The following is a 16973-nucleotide window of genomic DNA, read 5'->3' on the forward strand; positions in this document are numbered from 1 at the left end:
GTTAAGCTGATAATTTAGTACCTTTTAGCAATCTTAGATCTTGGTTGTGTTTGTGTTTTTACTATTTATGAAGCACTATGGTATAATTCTTCTTTGGATGCTACCTATAGCTATAATATGGAAGATCATACTTTTCCATGTGTCAGTATCCCTATTGAATTGTATAATGTTCATGGTAATGATAAATCTTTTATCCTCATTTATACAGGCAAAAATTACAAATGTTGTTACACAAATTTTTGGGGTATTTATTTTTTATCCTCATCAGATCATTACTTTAAAGAGAATGACTTTGCCTAAAAGAGGTTACTCTTTCATCATACCTCAATGGTTTATATTACCACTCTACCTACTGGTTAATTTGGGGAAAAGGGGTAATCATTATTACACAATTTCTACTGTTACTTAAAATATCCAAAGGAGAGACTGGATAATTTGAGAGCAAGACAAGAAAGTCAACCTTTAAATTTTTCATAACAACTTCTATTTAAGACATTCATTTTCAGTATATACGGATAAAAAGATACTTGACTACTGTAGAGTAGCAAATCTGTGGCTGTATAATTTTCATAAAATATACATGAACCCATAAAATACTTAGAAAAAAATCAATATGTTCTATGAGAATTTTTTTTAAGATTACAAAATACTAATCCATACCTCAGTAGTAAATGTTGTATTTGACACCTCATTAACTAAGGTGAAGGTCACAGTATAATTTCCAGGAGTCATGATAGTAACATTAAAAGGTAAACTTAATGCAACGGCAGCACCACCACCAGTCGCTGTTCCAAAATCTAGAGGCTGAAGTGCTGTAAAAAAAATTCATGTGTGTTCATCAAGAATCAGTAAACTATCTAAATCAAAAGCAAACACTTCAGCTTGATAACTACGAAACTAAAGCAAAGGGCTTGAGATGCATACATATATATTTTAAAATTTATTACCTCTGAATAATAATGGAAACCAATTTGAAAATATCAGCAAACTGATCACAGATCTGGAATGTATTTTCATACAAAATCTGAAAAAAACTAATGTTAGCACAAATTTTTACTAAAACACATACATCAGTTAAACTAGTTTAAATTTTCATCGATACAAATGCATGAGAACAATAAAACAACTGAAATGTCATACACACCAGATCACATTGAGAATCTATGCATCATAAAGTCACACTCAAAAAAACAGTATAGTTACATCCAGGATATCTACAAGAGTACAGTACAGTATTGTCATTTTGCCATCTTTACTGTATTCCATTAAATACTTATTTCCAATCAAGAATGGTAAAAACTTTGTAGCCTAATGTACAGTATACTTACGTATGAGAGTACCACCAGAGTATGTAGCAGTAATGTTTGCCGTCCATGGTGGGTTAGGAGCCGAGGGAAAATCAATCACTATTTCAAAACCTGTTGTCCATGCTAAGCAAAGGCAAAGACCCGTGGCAGTCCATGTATCAGTAACAATTGGCACAACATGGATTAAGCTCACAATTTCCACCTGTTATCATGCAAACATAAATCAAATTAGAATTTGAAAATTACCAACAACTGTAGTTTTTTATGAGAAAAAGAACTCAAATGCCCATAAAAGTATGAGATTCGTACTATATGACCTAGTTCCTTAGTTCTATGGGCAGGAAAGCCATTAAATACCATCACAAAAAAATTCAGAATTTTTAAAAGATGATGATTAGAAAAAGAGCTCACATTCATGTATAAATACTACACATTATATTCACATATATTAGTATATTGTAAAATTGTACTCCATTACAAACACTTTTAGTCTATTAAAAATTTAATCACTATAAATTTCTCATAATTCGGAATATATGAGGATCAAACTGAGTCGAGTTACCAGATTTACTGAATGACAACCAATATCCTCAATAATTCATGTCTATTTCTAAATAATACCAAATTGTAATAAACAGCAAGAAAATTGTATGGCGTAACAAAAAGTGTGTTGGAGAGTTACAAAAAGTTACAAGGAGATACCTTCAAATATGAGTATTCTGAGATATAAGCCAGCTTCCGAGCAAAATTTTGCACTGAGATACGAGCACAAAACTGAGATATGAGCATGCTCACAGGCGCTAACGCTATATGGCCGTGCTCTTGGGAGCACTCTAAGCCTGCATCACTCATTCAGTTCACATGGTTGTCAACTTCTGTACACATCTGTGTTATGGTTGTTTTATTTAGGTGATTTTCATTGTATTTGTGATCATCCTTTGGAATAAGTGATGGGTCCTCAGAAACCAAGTGGTAAGGTTAGCAGTAAGAAGAAAAACACACACATGATGACAGTGGAGATGAAGTATGAAATTATAAAGAAACATGAGCGTTGTGTTCACGTGAGTGAGTTGGCATACCATTATGAGCAGAGTACGTGTACAAAGACAATTGAAAGAAGTAGAAAAAAATAAAAAGTTAAAAAAATTAAGCAAAGTTCAGTAAAGTTAATTTTAAGTTTAAGTGTTACACTATGCGTAAGGAACAGTATTAATACAGTACCACCCAACTCTCTAATTCCCTTCCTCCCTCACTTCTCCACACATACCGCTATTAGCTGCTATCATCTGTCTCGAAAGTAAGAACTCATAATAAAACTACAAGTTAGTTCATATCTCAGTAATCATTCATTATATCATTTTGTGTGTTCAGTATTTATAAACAGTACAGCAATTAAAAACATGTTTTTTTTCCGTTGTTATTATCATTAATTTGGGTGTTTTAACAGGGCTAGATAAGATAAAATTTTTGTCTATTTTATATGGAAAAAATTGAATTGAGATCCAAGCAAATTGACTTACGAGCTCAGTATAAGAATGAATTATACTTGTATCTCAAGGAGTTACAGTACAAGGATTTTGGGTGTATCAAAGACTGAAAACATTTAGTCCATTTCCTCTTGGGTACAGTTGAGCAAATTAGTTTGAACATTTAACAAGTTTTTATGATCTTGTCTAACATATTCTTGAATTCATTTACTGTTTTACTGTTCACTACATCTACTGGAAGTCTGTTCAATGTGTTTGATATTTTGTATGTTAAGATATTACCGCACTGAAAGGTTGTGTATCTTTTCAATTCAAGTTTATACCCATTACCTCTAGACTGATTTGTGCGCAGCGTTCAGAGGTTGTTGTAGTCTACATTTGTTATTCCTTTAAGAATTCTAAATCCCTCTATAAGCCTTCCCCTTGGTTGTCTTTGACCATTCCATTCTCTGTCTATATCCAAATTGTCTTAGTGTTGGGATGACTTTGGTGGCCATAGCTTGTACTGCTTCCAATCTATCTACCGGTATATCCTTCTGAAAACTTAGAGCTAAGAATTGGACTCCATATTCTGTAAGTGGTCTTACTAATGAAGTATACAGCTGCAGTACAATGTCTATGTTTCTTCTATACTTTCTTTTCAACTTTTATGTTGTTTGGTGAACTTCAAATCTTTCCTGATAATAATGCCAAGAACTTCCTCCTGGTCCACGCACTACTGTATTTCATTACCAGCAGTGAGTAATATGTTTGTGGGTTACTATAACTTATGTACAAAATTTTGCATTTCCCAAAATTGACAGGCATTTGTCATTTTCTGAACCATCCTCCCAACTTAATTAGTTTCTCTTTTGAGGCTTCTACATCTTATGAGTACCCACCATCTATGCCTAATTTAGAATTGTCGGCAAATTTGGCTATTCTGCTAATTAATCCTAAAATTATGTCATTAATGTAAATAAAAAATAGTAATGGGCCAAGGAATGATCCTTGAGGTACTCCATTTGTAACAGCTGTCCACTCTGAGGCTTCTCCATTGATTACAACTATCTGTTTTCTGTTTGTCAGCCAATCTTCAATTGATTCAACTAGCTCATCAATGATGCCTAGTGCTCAAAATTTTACAATTAAATTTTTGTGAGGACTTTGTCAAAAGCCCTTTGAAAGTCTAGATATATGATGTCTATTTCCCTACTTTTTGTCATATATGCTAAAAATGTGAAAAAAATCCACACGCTTTTGTCACAGGCTCTCTCTTGTCTAAAACAAAGTTCACTATCGAGAGAGAGAGAGAGAGAGAGAGAGAGAGAGAGAGAGAGAGAGAGAGAGAGAGAGAGAGAGAGACCCCACTTACTGGTAATCATAATGCTCATAATTACTAGCTCACATAAAAAGACATTGAGGGCCTACTTGCAAGACCCTTGCCTTCCTTTGGTTACTCATTGTCAGCAGTCTGCAAAGAAAAGCCCCTAGCACATGCTAGATTGCATCAATCACCTCTCACACCACCAAACCTGAAAAACTCCCCTATGTAGATACAACTTTTTCTTGCTACTGAACCATACTCCCCAGCACTAAGGAACGGGTGTATAACCTAGAGCTACAGCGAGAAACGATCATTATGCGTTGCAAAAAGTGCTAAGCAGTTTCTCCAGTATTGTCATGGTTGTTGCCAAGAATGACACTGAGAAGACTCAGACTTCCCGCTCTTCAAAGAATACACCCGCCTTTACAGGAGGCCATGATCTACACTCGTTAAATAAGAATAATTACGAACAACCAAGCCTTTAATTTACAAAGTGAATGGATCTATCACTGATTTACCCATAAATAGATGTAGTCTCCAACTGACAATTACATTTCTACTTCATTTCAATATCAAAACAAATTCAATATCAACCACTGAAACTAAAAAGGCCGAAGACAAAAGTGAAGACCCGTTGGCAGGAGAGTGGGCTAGATAACTCACCTGCACTCCCCACCTATTAATTATTAACTACCTCGTTAATGATTTCAACAGGCGTTCCATCTCCAGTGAAGATATTTCTTATATCAAAGGGCTAAAGGTTTCTGTACATCTAGGAACAGAGGTCCATTATCAAATAGTTTTTCTATAAAATTAAAAATCATAATTTTGCATAAAGATTACAGTATACAGTACTGTACAAGGTTTTATCTCGAATGAGGCTGTGACTAATTCTACTAGCAGATAATTCTTACAAAATCCAAAAACATTTAGGGGTTAAATGTTGAAGGCCATAAGATATAGATCTAAAGCTGAAAGTAAGCCAGCTATTGGATTTCAGTTCAATCTTAACTATAAAGTGCATGATACAGGATGAGCCACGGGACTGGGTCTCTTAAAATTTAACTTCAATGTTGATTACAAAAATAAAACAGACTTTGCTTTGCTAATGATAAACAAATGATTGGAAGAGATACTATACGAATTTGAGTTGAGATTTATCGTAGTAGTACAGTACTGTATATCAATTCCAGAGTTAAGAAAAATAGTACAGTATGTTTACAGAAACATTCTGCGGTATCAGTTTTTATAGGTACATTACATATTCAAAATCTAAGACCAAAAATAATTATAAATAAACTTACAAAGTTCAATGCATTAGTTGCATTCCCAATAACATCATAATCTCCAGTTGCATCATAAAATATAGGGACATTCCATGTGTAACTTGTTGCATCTGCAAAATAGCAAAATATTAATGATGTACTCAAAACTTTCAAAATGACATTGATTATTTAGAAATGATAGAAGATTAGCCAATAGCAATTTAAAAAGTTATCTATTACTAGAGCAGAATAAATAATTAGCAAAAACATAGTTTGTGATAAAACCATAAAATACAGTACACTGCTGAGATAAACTTTTATACAAAAATTGGTTTTACAATACTTATGCTACCGATTAAATGAATATACCTAGTGTCATATTGGAAATTTTGTCAGTAGTAGTTAAGTGAGGTTCAATATAAAACTTCACAAAGCATTAGTTTGTTTAATGTTGTTTGTTCATAATCTTCACCATCCTGTCAACCTTTGTAACTCTTTGATCTCAAAATTGCCTTGGCATTTTTTTTTTTTCAGAAGGTCTAATAGAATATATATCAAACCCTAGAAGCTCCAGCTTAAGTAAAGAGCATATTCAACGTGAGATCTAGGATTTTTTTGTTTTCCTTGCGTATGGGGTCGAACAAGCTTACGTAAATATATAGAAAGGAAATGTTTTATATAAAACTAATTTTTTTTCATTAAAAACAGAATATTAGTAATATAATCTTTTATCTTTATACTCACCTGATGTTCACGTTGCTTCTTCTCCAAAAGATCGTTCTAATAACATTTACTCTCAAATTTTATGAACAAAATTCCAATTTTTCCCCTTCCAAAAAAATATAAGGCCCCAGAAATGTAATGAGACAACGAACAGCTAATGATGAGTAGCACGCTAAGAGATACTCTTTGGTTTGAAGTTGCAAGAATTCCCTATTCCTTAATATCACAAGTGGTTGGAATCAAAATCTAAAACCAAGTCGACCTGAATATCACAAGTGTTTGAAAGTTTCAGAAAAGTTAACTAGATAATGAATTTTGTAATAAAATGTGACTTCATCAATCTTTAGTCATATATACTTAGGGTGACCAGGTCAGTGAATTCTCAAAAGGGTTTCTGATAGGAAACGAGTATTTTTGTCAACTATCATTTGGCGGCCCATAGGGCAGCCCCTGCATAAATGTGGACCTTTGGGCCACATAAAAGATCTTTCCTACCATCCCCCTTGGATCTGATCACACCATATATACTAAACGCGGTTGTCAACTATCTTAAAATGTCGTTTGTGATACTGACCGTAGGCACATGAACATTTTTATGATAGAGAATTGATCTATGACTCTATTGGAGCAGTAGCTTTTCTATTATCTTTTTCTACTTTCAACATTTCAAAACCATGATTTTGATTTCAAAATAAAACCGTTTTTAAAAGTTTTCGAAAAATTTGAATTCTAGAGATCCGATACAACCTTTAATCACAAGTTAGTAAGGAGGCGGGTGAGGATGTATATGAACATCAGGTGAGTAAAGGAAAAAATGTTTATTACTAAATTTCCATTTACTTGTATGAACCTCCACTGATGTTTGTATAGCTGACTCCCGCATACTGATGGAGGTGGGATGCCAGTAATGAAAAGATATGTCAACAAAAATTTGAAATGCATAACCCAAATTAGAATTCTAGACTCATTAGGTCTAGAATTTAATGGGATGATCTCAAAAATCATTTCCTAATAGGTCTCCAGATGGTTTTCTTATCGTATTTGGAATAACGAAAGAGAAATCTATGACTTAAGAAGTCTTTAAAATTCTTTGCCATAAAAACCTTTATAAAAAATTTAAGAGATGTAGGTTTACCTCTAATACCTAGGACCTTAACCAACAAGGTTTAAACAAGATTTGGATCCAAATTTGGCAAGTTCTTGAGCCAAAAACCTTCAACACGGAAATACAATGAATTTTAGAAAGAGGAAAATTGACATTCTAATCTCACATAATCAAATCAAATACACTGAACATCATTTACTTAACAAGGACCATTATTCACAAATAAAATATTACTATGTAGGGTATTTAACTGTAATATTTATAAGGGCAAGTTTCCAAAAGATTCAAAACTAAACTTTCTGGGCTCCCCCTGTGCCGCTCCGTGAAAGGCTCCTTTAGCATCATTTCTAAGGTATATTTCTGCTATATATTACCAGAGAAAAAGTTGCATTGGAATGCTAGGGATAAACCCAGCTCGCTCACCTATATAAGGTGTCGGTATATTAACTGGGGCGTGAAAACCACTGTCAGAGGTCTCGTGCCATTTAGATCTCTCCTCATCAAATTCCCCCGTTACTACGAGGTGCCGTTCTACATTCCACTACTGATCGCCACTACTACTACCTCCACACACGCAATCCCCTACACTCCTTTCATAGCATCTTTGGAGAGCGCACGCGTGCCTTTTGATCTTTTTGTGATTTTGTGTTTTGTTGTTTTTGCGCAAGATGTCGGATCTTCTGGAAGCTTCAACCTCCAAGTTGAGTATTAAAACTATTAATTTTGAGGTTCGGGAAGTAGCGATATCCGATATATTCAATTACTTAGGTGTTTAGTTTCGGGAGTCGGAGATTACCACTCCGTCAGCCATTTTGCTGTCGCTACCTCCGAGAGCTTTTGTTTACTTGACGACTAGCAATTAGTTCCTCATACTAATTGTATTTCGTTTTGATCCTTTACATCGCACATGCTCATTGCCATTTCACAATTTGCGATGTTCTTATATTAAGACCTTACAACTTTTATTTGGTTATGGGCTCGCATGGCTACCCGACCGGGCTGTGTACGACCTCGGAAGGTAGCCTACACCAGTCCGAGTCCTGGTGTTTTGATTATTTTAACTTTAAGGATTAGTTTAACTCTTATTAGTGTAAGTTGGTTACTATTCTTATATATATAAGAGATAGGTCCTTTAGTTAAGGTTATTTTAGAGAGGAGACTCAGGTTCGTAGGATATTATCCTTGTCATTATCGTCCCAAATCAGCATCCTACCCGATTGGGTATTTTAACAGTTAGTGTTGCAGTCTCCCCGACCAGGTCGGTAGCTACCCGATTTTGGAGGGCTTGGCACTTGGCGGCACAGGTCTCTCGCCCAGAAATAGATTTTTCCTTCGTCAAAATCCCTTTTTTACTCATATAAAACCATACCCCAGTGATGACAAGTAGTCCTAATTACCCGTGGCCTATACAGAAAAGCTTCAACATATCAGGTATAATATCTGAAAGTTTATGTCTAATCTCAGAGGCTTCAGTGCCAAATTGAACCGAGATTGGCATTTCTTTTCAAAAGAGGACCTTAAGTTTTAACAGTATGTGGCTTGATAGTTCTTGTTATTGATACATTCTTAGACTGACCCTCATAAAAAGGAACCCACTATTCTTCTTTTACACAAAATAAAGGTAAAGTGTATTTTAAGACTTATAGAGGACAATCAATACCCTTGGCTTGGGCTATAGTGTTCCCCGTACTGGATTTCTGTGAAAGGACAGTCTTACTGTTTTATGATAAGGTTTCTAAATTCCATTGGCAATCCTTTTGGAAAGTCTACTGTACTGGAATTTTTTTGTTATTCCTTGAACAGAAGGGCCTCCTCGCTAGTACATCTGAGTTTCAGAAATCTGATCCGTAATAGGAAAGTCGAGTATTTCTAGAAACCAACCACAGGACTTTAGTTTGAGTTTTTTTCTGTACTTGAGCAACTACTTTATCAATGTTCACTGTTCACCTGTTCTCTTAATTACAAAAGACACAGACTGATAATGCTTTATACGTTCCATCTAACGCGACAAATTCGGAGATACAGTAATTTGTATTTTTCCCTAACTAATACAAACCTGCACTTATTTATTTGGATTATCTTTCGGCAAAGCTGGAAGGTAGCCATTAGACTTGAAGTGCGAGGTGGCAACCCTGCCTAACCTGTCAGCTGCCACCACCCAACATATAGAACACATGCATATATTTACATAAACGACTGTGCTACCACTGCACATTTGTAACTTTGAGAGATGGTCGTTCAATAAATACTGGAGCTGTCAAAAAAATTTTGTATCTTTGAATTAACGTTGAACGGCAGGTCATTCTACGAGGAGTGACTACACGTATCACATAACTGTACTACAACTGTACATGGCTACATGAGAATGAAATGAGAATCTGAATATTGGAAGCCACTTGAATATCTATTTTATTGGTATGATCTGACATTACGATGACAATTTTGATAAATAATAAAAAATTTAAATCACTTGAAAAAATGAAAGCATACTTACTGTCTTTATAATCATAATGAATTACTGGCCCAACATTCAAGGAGACGAATAGTGGAGAACCCTATAATAAAAAAATAAAAATAAAAATACATAAAATATGCAAATAACAGTTTCAAAATTAGGAAGGGAGGGGACACTGTTTACACAATCTCTCTAATCCCAGCCCCTTTTTTTTTCTGTGGGAACAAAGGGTTTTATTCATGCCTCAGGTCAATTCAAGCACATGAATTACATGGAGTTTTATTGAAATAATTTAGGATTTGTTATCTATCAATGCTGATTCAATTCATTAGTTTAATATCCTGTTACTTACATCTGTGAATACAAATAGAAAAATATATTTAACGGTTCATTAATAAATTTACATGAAGTTGCACTGACAACTCTTTTTCTTGAATGATATAGAATAGTTAATATACTGTAGTATTTTCAAAAAATACCTTCTAGTCATTGATACATATATCGACAATGGAAGTGGACATTTATCAGAGTATGGTTGTTCAACTTGTTTGTTGATGGAGTGGTGAGCGAGGTGAATGCTCGAGTGCTTGGTCGAGAATTGAAACTGATAGACGAGAATGATTATGAATGGTAAGTAAATCAGTTGTTGTTTGCAGATGATACTACAGTATAAAGGTTACAGACTAGGAAGAGAAGTTTAGTCGATTAGTGACACAGTTTGGAAGGGTATGTGAGATAAGGAAGTTGAGAGTTAATGTGGGTAAGAGTAAGGTTATGAGATGCACGAGAAGGGAGGGTGGTGCGAGGTTGAATGTCATGTTGAATGGAGAGTTACTTGAAGTAGATCAGTTTAAGGGGACCTTCCACTATGTCTTGCTTTTTATTTTCTAATGATTCAAAATAAACAATTCTATATATGTTTTAAACATACTGTATATATTACCTTCATCAAATAAAAATTTCAAGACATTTGATCAAAAACTTTTTGATTTATTAGTAGAAATCATGAATTTTTAAAAAATTTAGGTACATTTTTCTCCACTAATATGACACCAATTGTATTGAAAATACAATTAAAACTTCTTTATAAATCAAATAATTCTGTGTGACAGATTTATGATTTTCCTTTTTTTTTTAATGATATTCTTAATTTTCTTCGTCTAGACGTGAAATATTCATGAAAAAAAAGAGAAAAAGGAAAATAAAATTCTGGTACACAAAATTATGGAATTTTTATTCCTCTTTTCAATTATATCTTTCTCTCTAAAATCAAACAATAAATAAGTGAGAAAAATGTATCTAAGTGGGAGTAAGTATGTTTTTGAGTTATGAGCTCCCAAAGATTTGTTTTAAATTTTTAAATCTTTTCTTTAAAAAAATAAAGATATCATTATTAAAATAACCTTACTTTGTACTTTTATTGTTTATTCCTACATAAACCTACCCTAAACAAGGTATTTAAACCCTAAGTTTACTAATACACCTGACGTTAAGGGTGTCATGAGTTGCCAGCGACCTCTCATTGTTGCCAGAGTTTTAGTTAGAACATTCCATCTTTGTACTCTTTTTCATGTTTTCCTCTCTTCTTGGTTCTTACTTGTTGCTCTCGCCTTAATTTTTTTTCTTTCTTTGACATTAGGTAACATTAGCCTTGCTGTAAAGTACACAAGTACGTTGTGAAAACACAATATACATACAAACTGCAAGTAAACAAATACATGCATTAAAACTTCTATACGTCTTTGGAAACTCTGGCTGTACTACTCGTAGACCTTCGTGGTTTACGTTCACCAACCCTCTACCAATGCCTTCCATCTCTGCCATACGTACAAGATTTTGTAAAAGTGGAACAATCACTATACATATGTAAAAATAAACACGCAAAGACGATTCTGTCAAACTCGCCATGAGTTGATTCCGGTCACTTGCTAGGGCCTCAACTCTCTCCCCCAAGGCATGGATAGCACGCATCATGTCTTGCATCGACGGTTCCTGAGTGCTAGGAGGGGGGTTAGGAACAACCACTACAGGGGAAGGATTAGGTTCAGGGACATGTGGAGAGGAAACATCTACCGACCTAGAAGAACTTCTCCTTACCCTATCCCTCTCTAGTCTGCGTGTATATTTCTCAAATTCGATAAAATCGAATTCCGAAAGGCCCACGCATTCCTCACACCGATCTTCCAATTGACAGGTTTTACCCCGACAATTGGAACAAACAGTGTGAGGGTCGAGAGAAGCCTTTGGAAGACGCCTATGACAGTCCCTAGCATTACATTTTCTGAACTTGGGAACTTGTGAAAGGTCAGCCATTTTGAATTAGTCAAGGGAAAATTCCAAAAAACGATCTAAGTCATCAACAATGAATCCGATCCAAAAAAGAGTTCAAGGATTTATTTGAAGAAAAACACCTGTACTGCGAAAGCTCAAACCAAATTAAAGTACTTCACCAAATATGATGTGAAAAAACTCCAGGTTCAACAGCGAGTAAAGTACGTCTTGTCGACACGTCGACAGAGAAGAAATTGAGTCTTTGTTTACATCGAGAGTGGTATCTGGCCGACAGTTGGCGCTGGTGGGCACACCCGCAACCTGTATAGCGATCGCTGGCGAGTTTTTACTGTTTTTTGTCTGTCGAGCAACAGAGTTGCAGCTATTATATATTCACCGGCTAAGTTAAATATTTAAAAATAAACACGCAAAGACGATTCTGTCAAACTCGGTCATGAGGATGATGCAGTAAAGATGTCGTCATCATTTAAAGACCGCTCTATCCTCATTATTTGTGAAAATAATTGGCTGAAACTTCTGGAGAACATGTACGATATGTTTCTGCATACATAGAAACAATAAAACAATTTTTTTATTTCTTAAAGTTATGTCAAACACCATAGCAGACAGTCCCCTTAAGTACTTAGGGTCTCTTGCTGCAGCAAATGGTGGAGTGGAAGCAGATGTACATTAGAGAGTGAATGAAGGATGCAAAGTGTTGGGGGCAGTGAAGGGAATGGTAAAGAATAGAGGGTTAGGCATGAATGTAAATAGAGTTCTGTATGAGAAAGTGATTGTACCAACTGTGATGTATGGATCGGACTTGTGGGGAATGAAAGTGACAGAGAGAAAGATCTTCAATGTGTTTGAGATGAAGTGTCTGAGGAGTAAGGCTGGTGTATCTTGATTAGATAGGGTTAGGAATGAAGTAGTGAGGGTGAGAAAGGGTGTGAGAAATGATTTAGCAGCAAAGTGGATATGAATGTGTTGAGGTGGTTTGGCCATGTTGAGAGAATGGAAAATGGCTGTCTGCTAAAGAATGTGATGAATGCAATAGTTGATGGGAGAGGTACAAGAGGAAGGCCAAGGTTTGGGTGGATGGATGGAGTGAAGAAAGCTCTGGGTGATAGGAGGATAGATGTGAGAGGCAAGAGAGCATGCTAGAAATAGGAATGAATGGCGAGCGATTGTGACACAGTTCTGGTAGGCCCTGCTGCTTCCTCTGCCACCTTGGTGACTGAGGAGGTAGCAGCAGTAGGGGATTAAGCATATGAAACTTCATCTGTGGTGGATAACAGGGGAGGGTCAGCTGTGGCACCCTAGCAGTAATAGCCAAACTCAGCTAAATCCCTCGTTAGCCTGGGAGGAGCGGAGACAGGAAAGGTTCCCTTGGTAAATAGATAGATACTTGTTTAACAGTCCAATTACAAGCACTTAGCAAATCATTTGACAAACTGTAATAATGAATTCTCAGACCTTGATAAATAAAACTAAAAATGAATAGCTAAAACCTTTGACACGAAAATGAAAAAAAATTGCAAATAAAAAATTCTCAGCAAGAAAGGGGTTTGCCAATAGTCATATAAATATAGCAGATTCAAAATTCAAAAATTCAGAAATATAATTTTCTACACATATCAGTGCCCACATTTAAACAACATCTAAATCTTATGAAATAAAATTCTAAGATAGTTTGCATATGAATTTCATACCAATTCTTACATCCCAGGAGCTCATTTATTCAAAGTATTATTAGTGTACTATATTTCAAACTCGCCATAGTAAAAGTATACTATTACACCTAAGTGTGACCATTTGAAAATCCTTGAAAGTTGTGTTTGAAAAGATGGGAATTTCCTTTAAGCTGTGAAATGGAGAGGAATTAAAGGGAAAACCAGACTGAGAACAAAAACAAAATAGAATTACACACCAAGGTAATTTGCAAAATCATATCACATAATCAAGGGAAGAAATGGAGATATGCATCATTTATGGTTATTTCTTATACCTTAGAAATAAAAGGCCACTGCCTTGATATTTTATTGGTTGGCTATCCTTTCATACTGTGGCAACGGGGTCTTAGTAAGAGAAAGACTTGCATCTATAAAATTAATATTCGCTCAAATATTCAGTCTAGTATTATACAGTATAAAATTTATCCTATTAAACATCAATATAAATATAAAACAAAAAAATGGAAAAATTGTGAAACACCAGAAGATACTAACCTGGGCAAATGTGATTGGGAATGGAGTCTCTATATTCAAAGGTATCCAAACCTCAGCCGTTAAAGTTGGGGGCAGCACTTCTTCCTGGCAACGGAATGAAACCATCTCTGTCCAAGAACTAGAGCTCCCAATGAATTCACTAGTCAGCTAGAAGAGAAGAATTGACAAATTAAACACAAGTATCTAGAACTTAAATTGCTTTCAGATGTGTAGGATATAAAGTTTCCTAGCCTACATTGTAGGTTGGTTAAGACATGAGCCATTCATTGAAATAAAACCACTAAATATTTATATGATCTTTTAAGGACTGGAAAATTACTTTGATTGGATTTGGATTTATAAATTTTGGCTATAATAAGGCCCAGAAATGGAATCTGTAATGCAATCCACCACCCAAGTGCTACTAGAGGAGAACCCTGCAGTTACTCTATGAAGTAAGTTATAAAGTGGTTGGACAGCAGTTTAAAGAAAGTAAGTAGCTAAATTAAAAGCTAGGGACCAAATGAACACAGTAAAGGCCTTTAAGTAATGTCTACAGTGCACTACACAAGATTTTCAGCTATCACAGCAATAGCATAGGGATTGCTGTAGGGAAAATGTTAGTCAATCTTAAATAATCCCACAATTCCACTGTCAAGGACAAGAGATGTCTAGATTTAATGCTGTCTTGATTGAGGTATGCTGTCTTGATTGAGGGTATATTCAAGTATATTTTTCATCAATTTGTTTTTTTAAAGGTGCGTTGGGTTGGTTTAATAGAAGGTTAAAAAACTGCATAAGAGGAAGTTGATTTAACCATTTCAATTCTATAAAACTTTTTAGTGAAGTCTGTGTGTTTCTGTCACTCTATAATCACTCTATAAGATATCAGTTAATAGTTATGTAAATTACTTAGCTGGTACCAACAATTCATTTGAAATCCAATATACATCAACACTAATCAATTTTCTTAAATCGGTTTAATAGAGAATTGCACTCTCGAAAAGCTTCAGGCATTTCCATTGCAATGAATCTTTTTGGCAGCCCATCAGCAAGTTCTATTCATATTGCGATCGAATACCATTTATATTACTTAAATGGCTATGATACACCCAAGTACTAATGTGATATGGTTCTAAATAAAATATTTGTGCGAAGTGGTTGGTCAGCAAATGATTATGTGATAATGATGGTAATATCGCTATGACATCAAGAAAATATTACAAGCGTTTATAGTGCTTTGTATGTTTCCTGGCTATATAAACCTGTCCGTCTTACATGCTACGTAGTAGTTACAATTTCAAATACAAGGTACTATATACAGTATGCTTTACGTACGCTATTTTACGCTTGTTTTGTTGTAGGATATGTACGCTTATTCGAGATGTGATTTTTGCAACAAAGAATATTATTGGATGCAGTACTACGTACGTATACATACAAAAGATTCATGGAAAAGATGCACATCCATTACATTTGTAGTAGTAGCCATCAGCAGCTTACACCATTCAAATATGACAAAGTCAGACTGCATCTGATTTGCGTTTCATGTTCAATTTAATTTTACTACGTATACTGAATTATCGTATGATCACATTCTCTTTTCGTGTTTTAATTCTTTCTGTACTGAATTATATGTCATATGTAATGCAATGAACCATCAGTAAGAGCAGATATTACTAATTATTAATGGAATTAACAAAATATTTGGGGTCTTCATATATCGCGGCTATTTTCGAAATTTCCGGAAAATCCGCAATATATGTATACTATATACATGCGTTATGAAAAAAATCCGCGAAGTCGTGAATCCGCGATAGTCGAACCGCGAAGTAGCGAGGGCTCACTGTACATACTTCATTTTGTGCTTGTATCTTCGCTCTCCCCTCGCACTAAAAAGAACCTGAAATAACATGTCTGTTTTCTCATCGGTAACAGTGTCGACTTTTGAACATGAAAATTCTTGTTGCTTGAGATTTTGTATATAAAGGAGAATGTTCTACAATAAACCCACTCAGTTGCTTTCACATTGTCTTTGAGTCACAACCTTCTCTTGGCTCGTCACAATATGCACACAAAAAAAAATTTATTAATATAATTTCCAAAATTATTCAAACTATCTAATAAAAAATAAGTTTTGATACTATAAGCTATTAGTATTGTTAGTTATCACTTGGATGTGTAAATATGTTTATTTGTTCGTTGCAACTGCCGATATATAAAAAAAATGATTTCTCCTTTTGGTTGTCGTATGTAGGAAAAATGTTATTTTTATAATAAAATAAATTTTTGAATATACTTACCCGGTGATTATATAAGCTGCAACTCTGTTGCTCGACAGAAAACTCTACGTTAAAAATCCGCCAGCGATCGCAATGCAGGTAGGGGGTGTACTTCAACAGCGCCATCTGTCGTGCAGGTACTCAGTACTCAATGTAAACACAGAACTCAATTTTCTCCTCGGTCCACTGGGTCTCTATTGGGGAGGAAGGGAGGGTCCTTTAATATATAATCACCGGGTAAGTATATTCAAAAATTTATTTTATTATAAAAATAACATTTTTCAATATTAAACTTAGCCGGTGATTATATAAGCTGATTCACACCCAGGGGGGTGGGTAGAGACCAGCAATAATTGTTTACATTATTATGAGCTAAGGATTTTTTATTTCATTTTAGCAGTTATTCAAAATAACAAACATAAAATAAATAAGTACCTGGTAAGGAAGTCGACTTGAACAATTACTCTGCCTTTTTAAGTACGTCTTCCTTACGGAGCCTCGCGATCCTCTTAGGATGCTGAGCGACCCCTAGGAGCTGAAGTATCAAGGGTTGCAACCCATACAA

At 34.9% G+C, this 16973-nt stretch overlaps 1 protein-coding gene across 1 annotated transcript in view; it reads right to left on the minus strand.

Moving 5' to 3' along the window:
• The window catches only part of LOC137632419 (uncharacterized), a 342058-nt gene that overhangs the window by 138567 nt on the left and 186518 nt on the right, over nt 1-16973 (minus strand). The window contains 5 exon segments of the mRNA XM_068364351.1: nt 661-812; nt 1329-1509; nt 5405-5496; nt 9688-9748; nt 14148-14294. Coding sequence (XP_068220452.1) covers nt 661-812; nt 1329-1509; nt 5405-5496; nt 9688-9748; nt 14148-14294 — 633 coding nt within the window.

This window comes from Palaemon carinicauda, chromosome 41 (genome assembly GCF_036898095.1).
Source record: "Palaemon carinicauda isolate YSFRI2023 chromosome 41, ASM3689809v2, whole genome shotgun sequence".
Classification (NCBI taxonomy): Eukaryota; Metazoa; Arthropoda; class Malacostraca; order Decapoda; family Palaemonidae; genus Palaemon; species Palaemon carinicauda.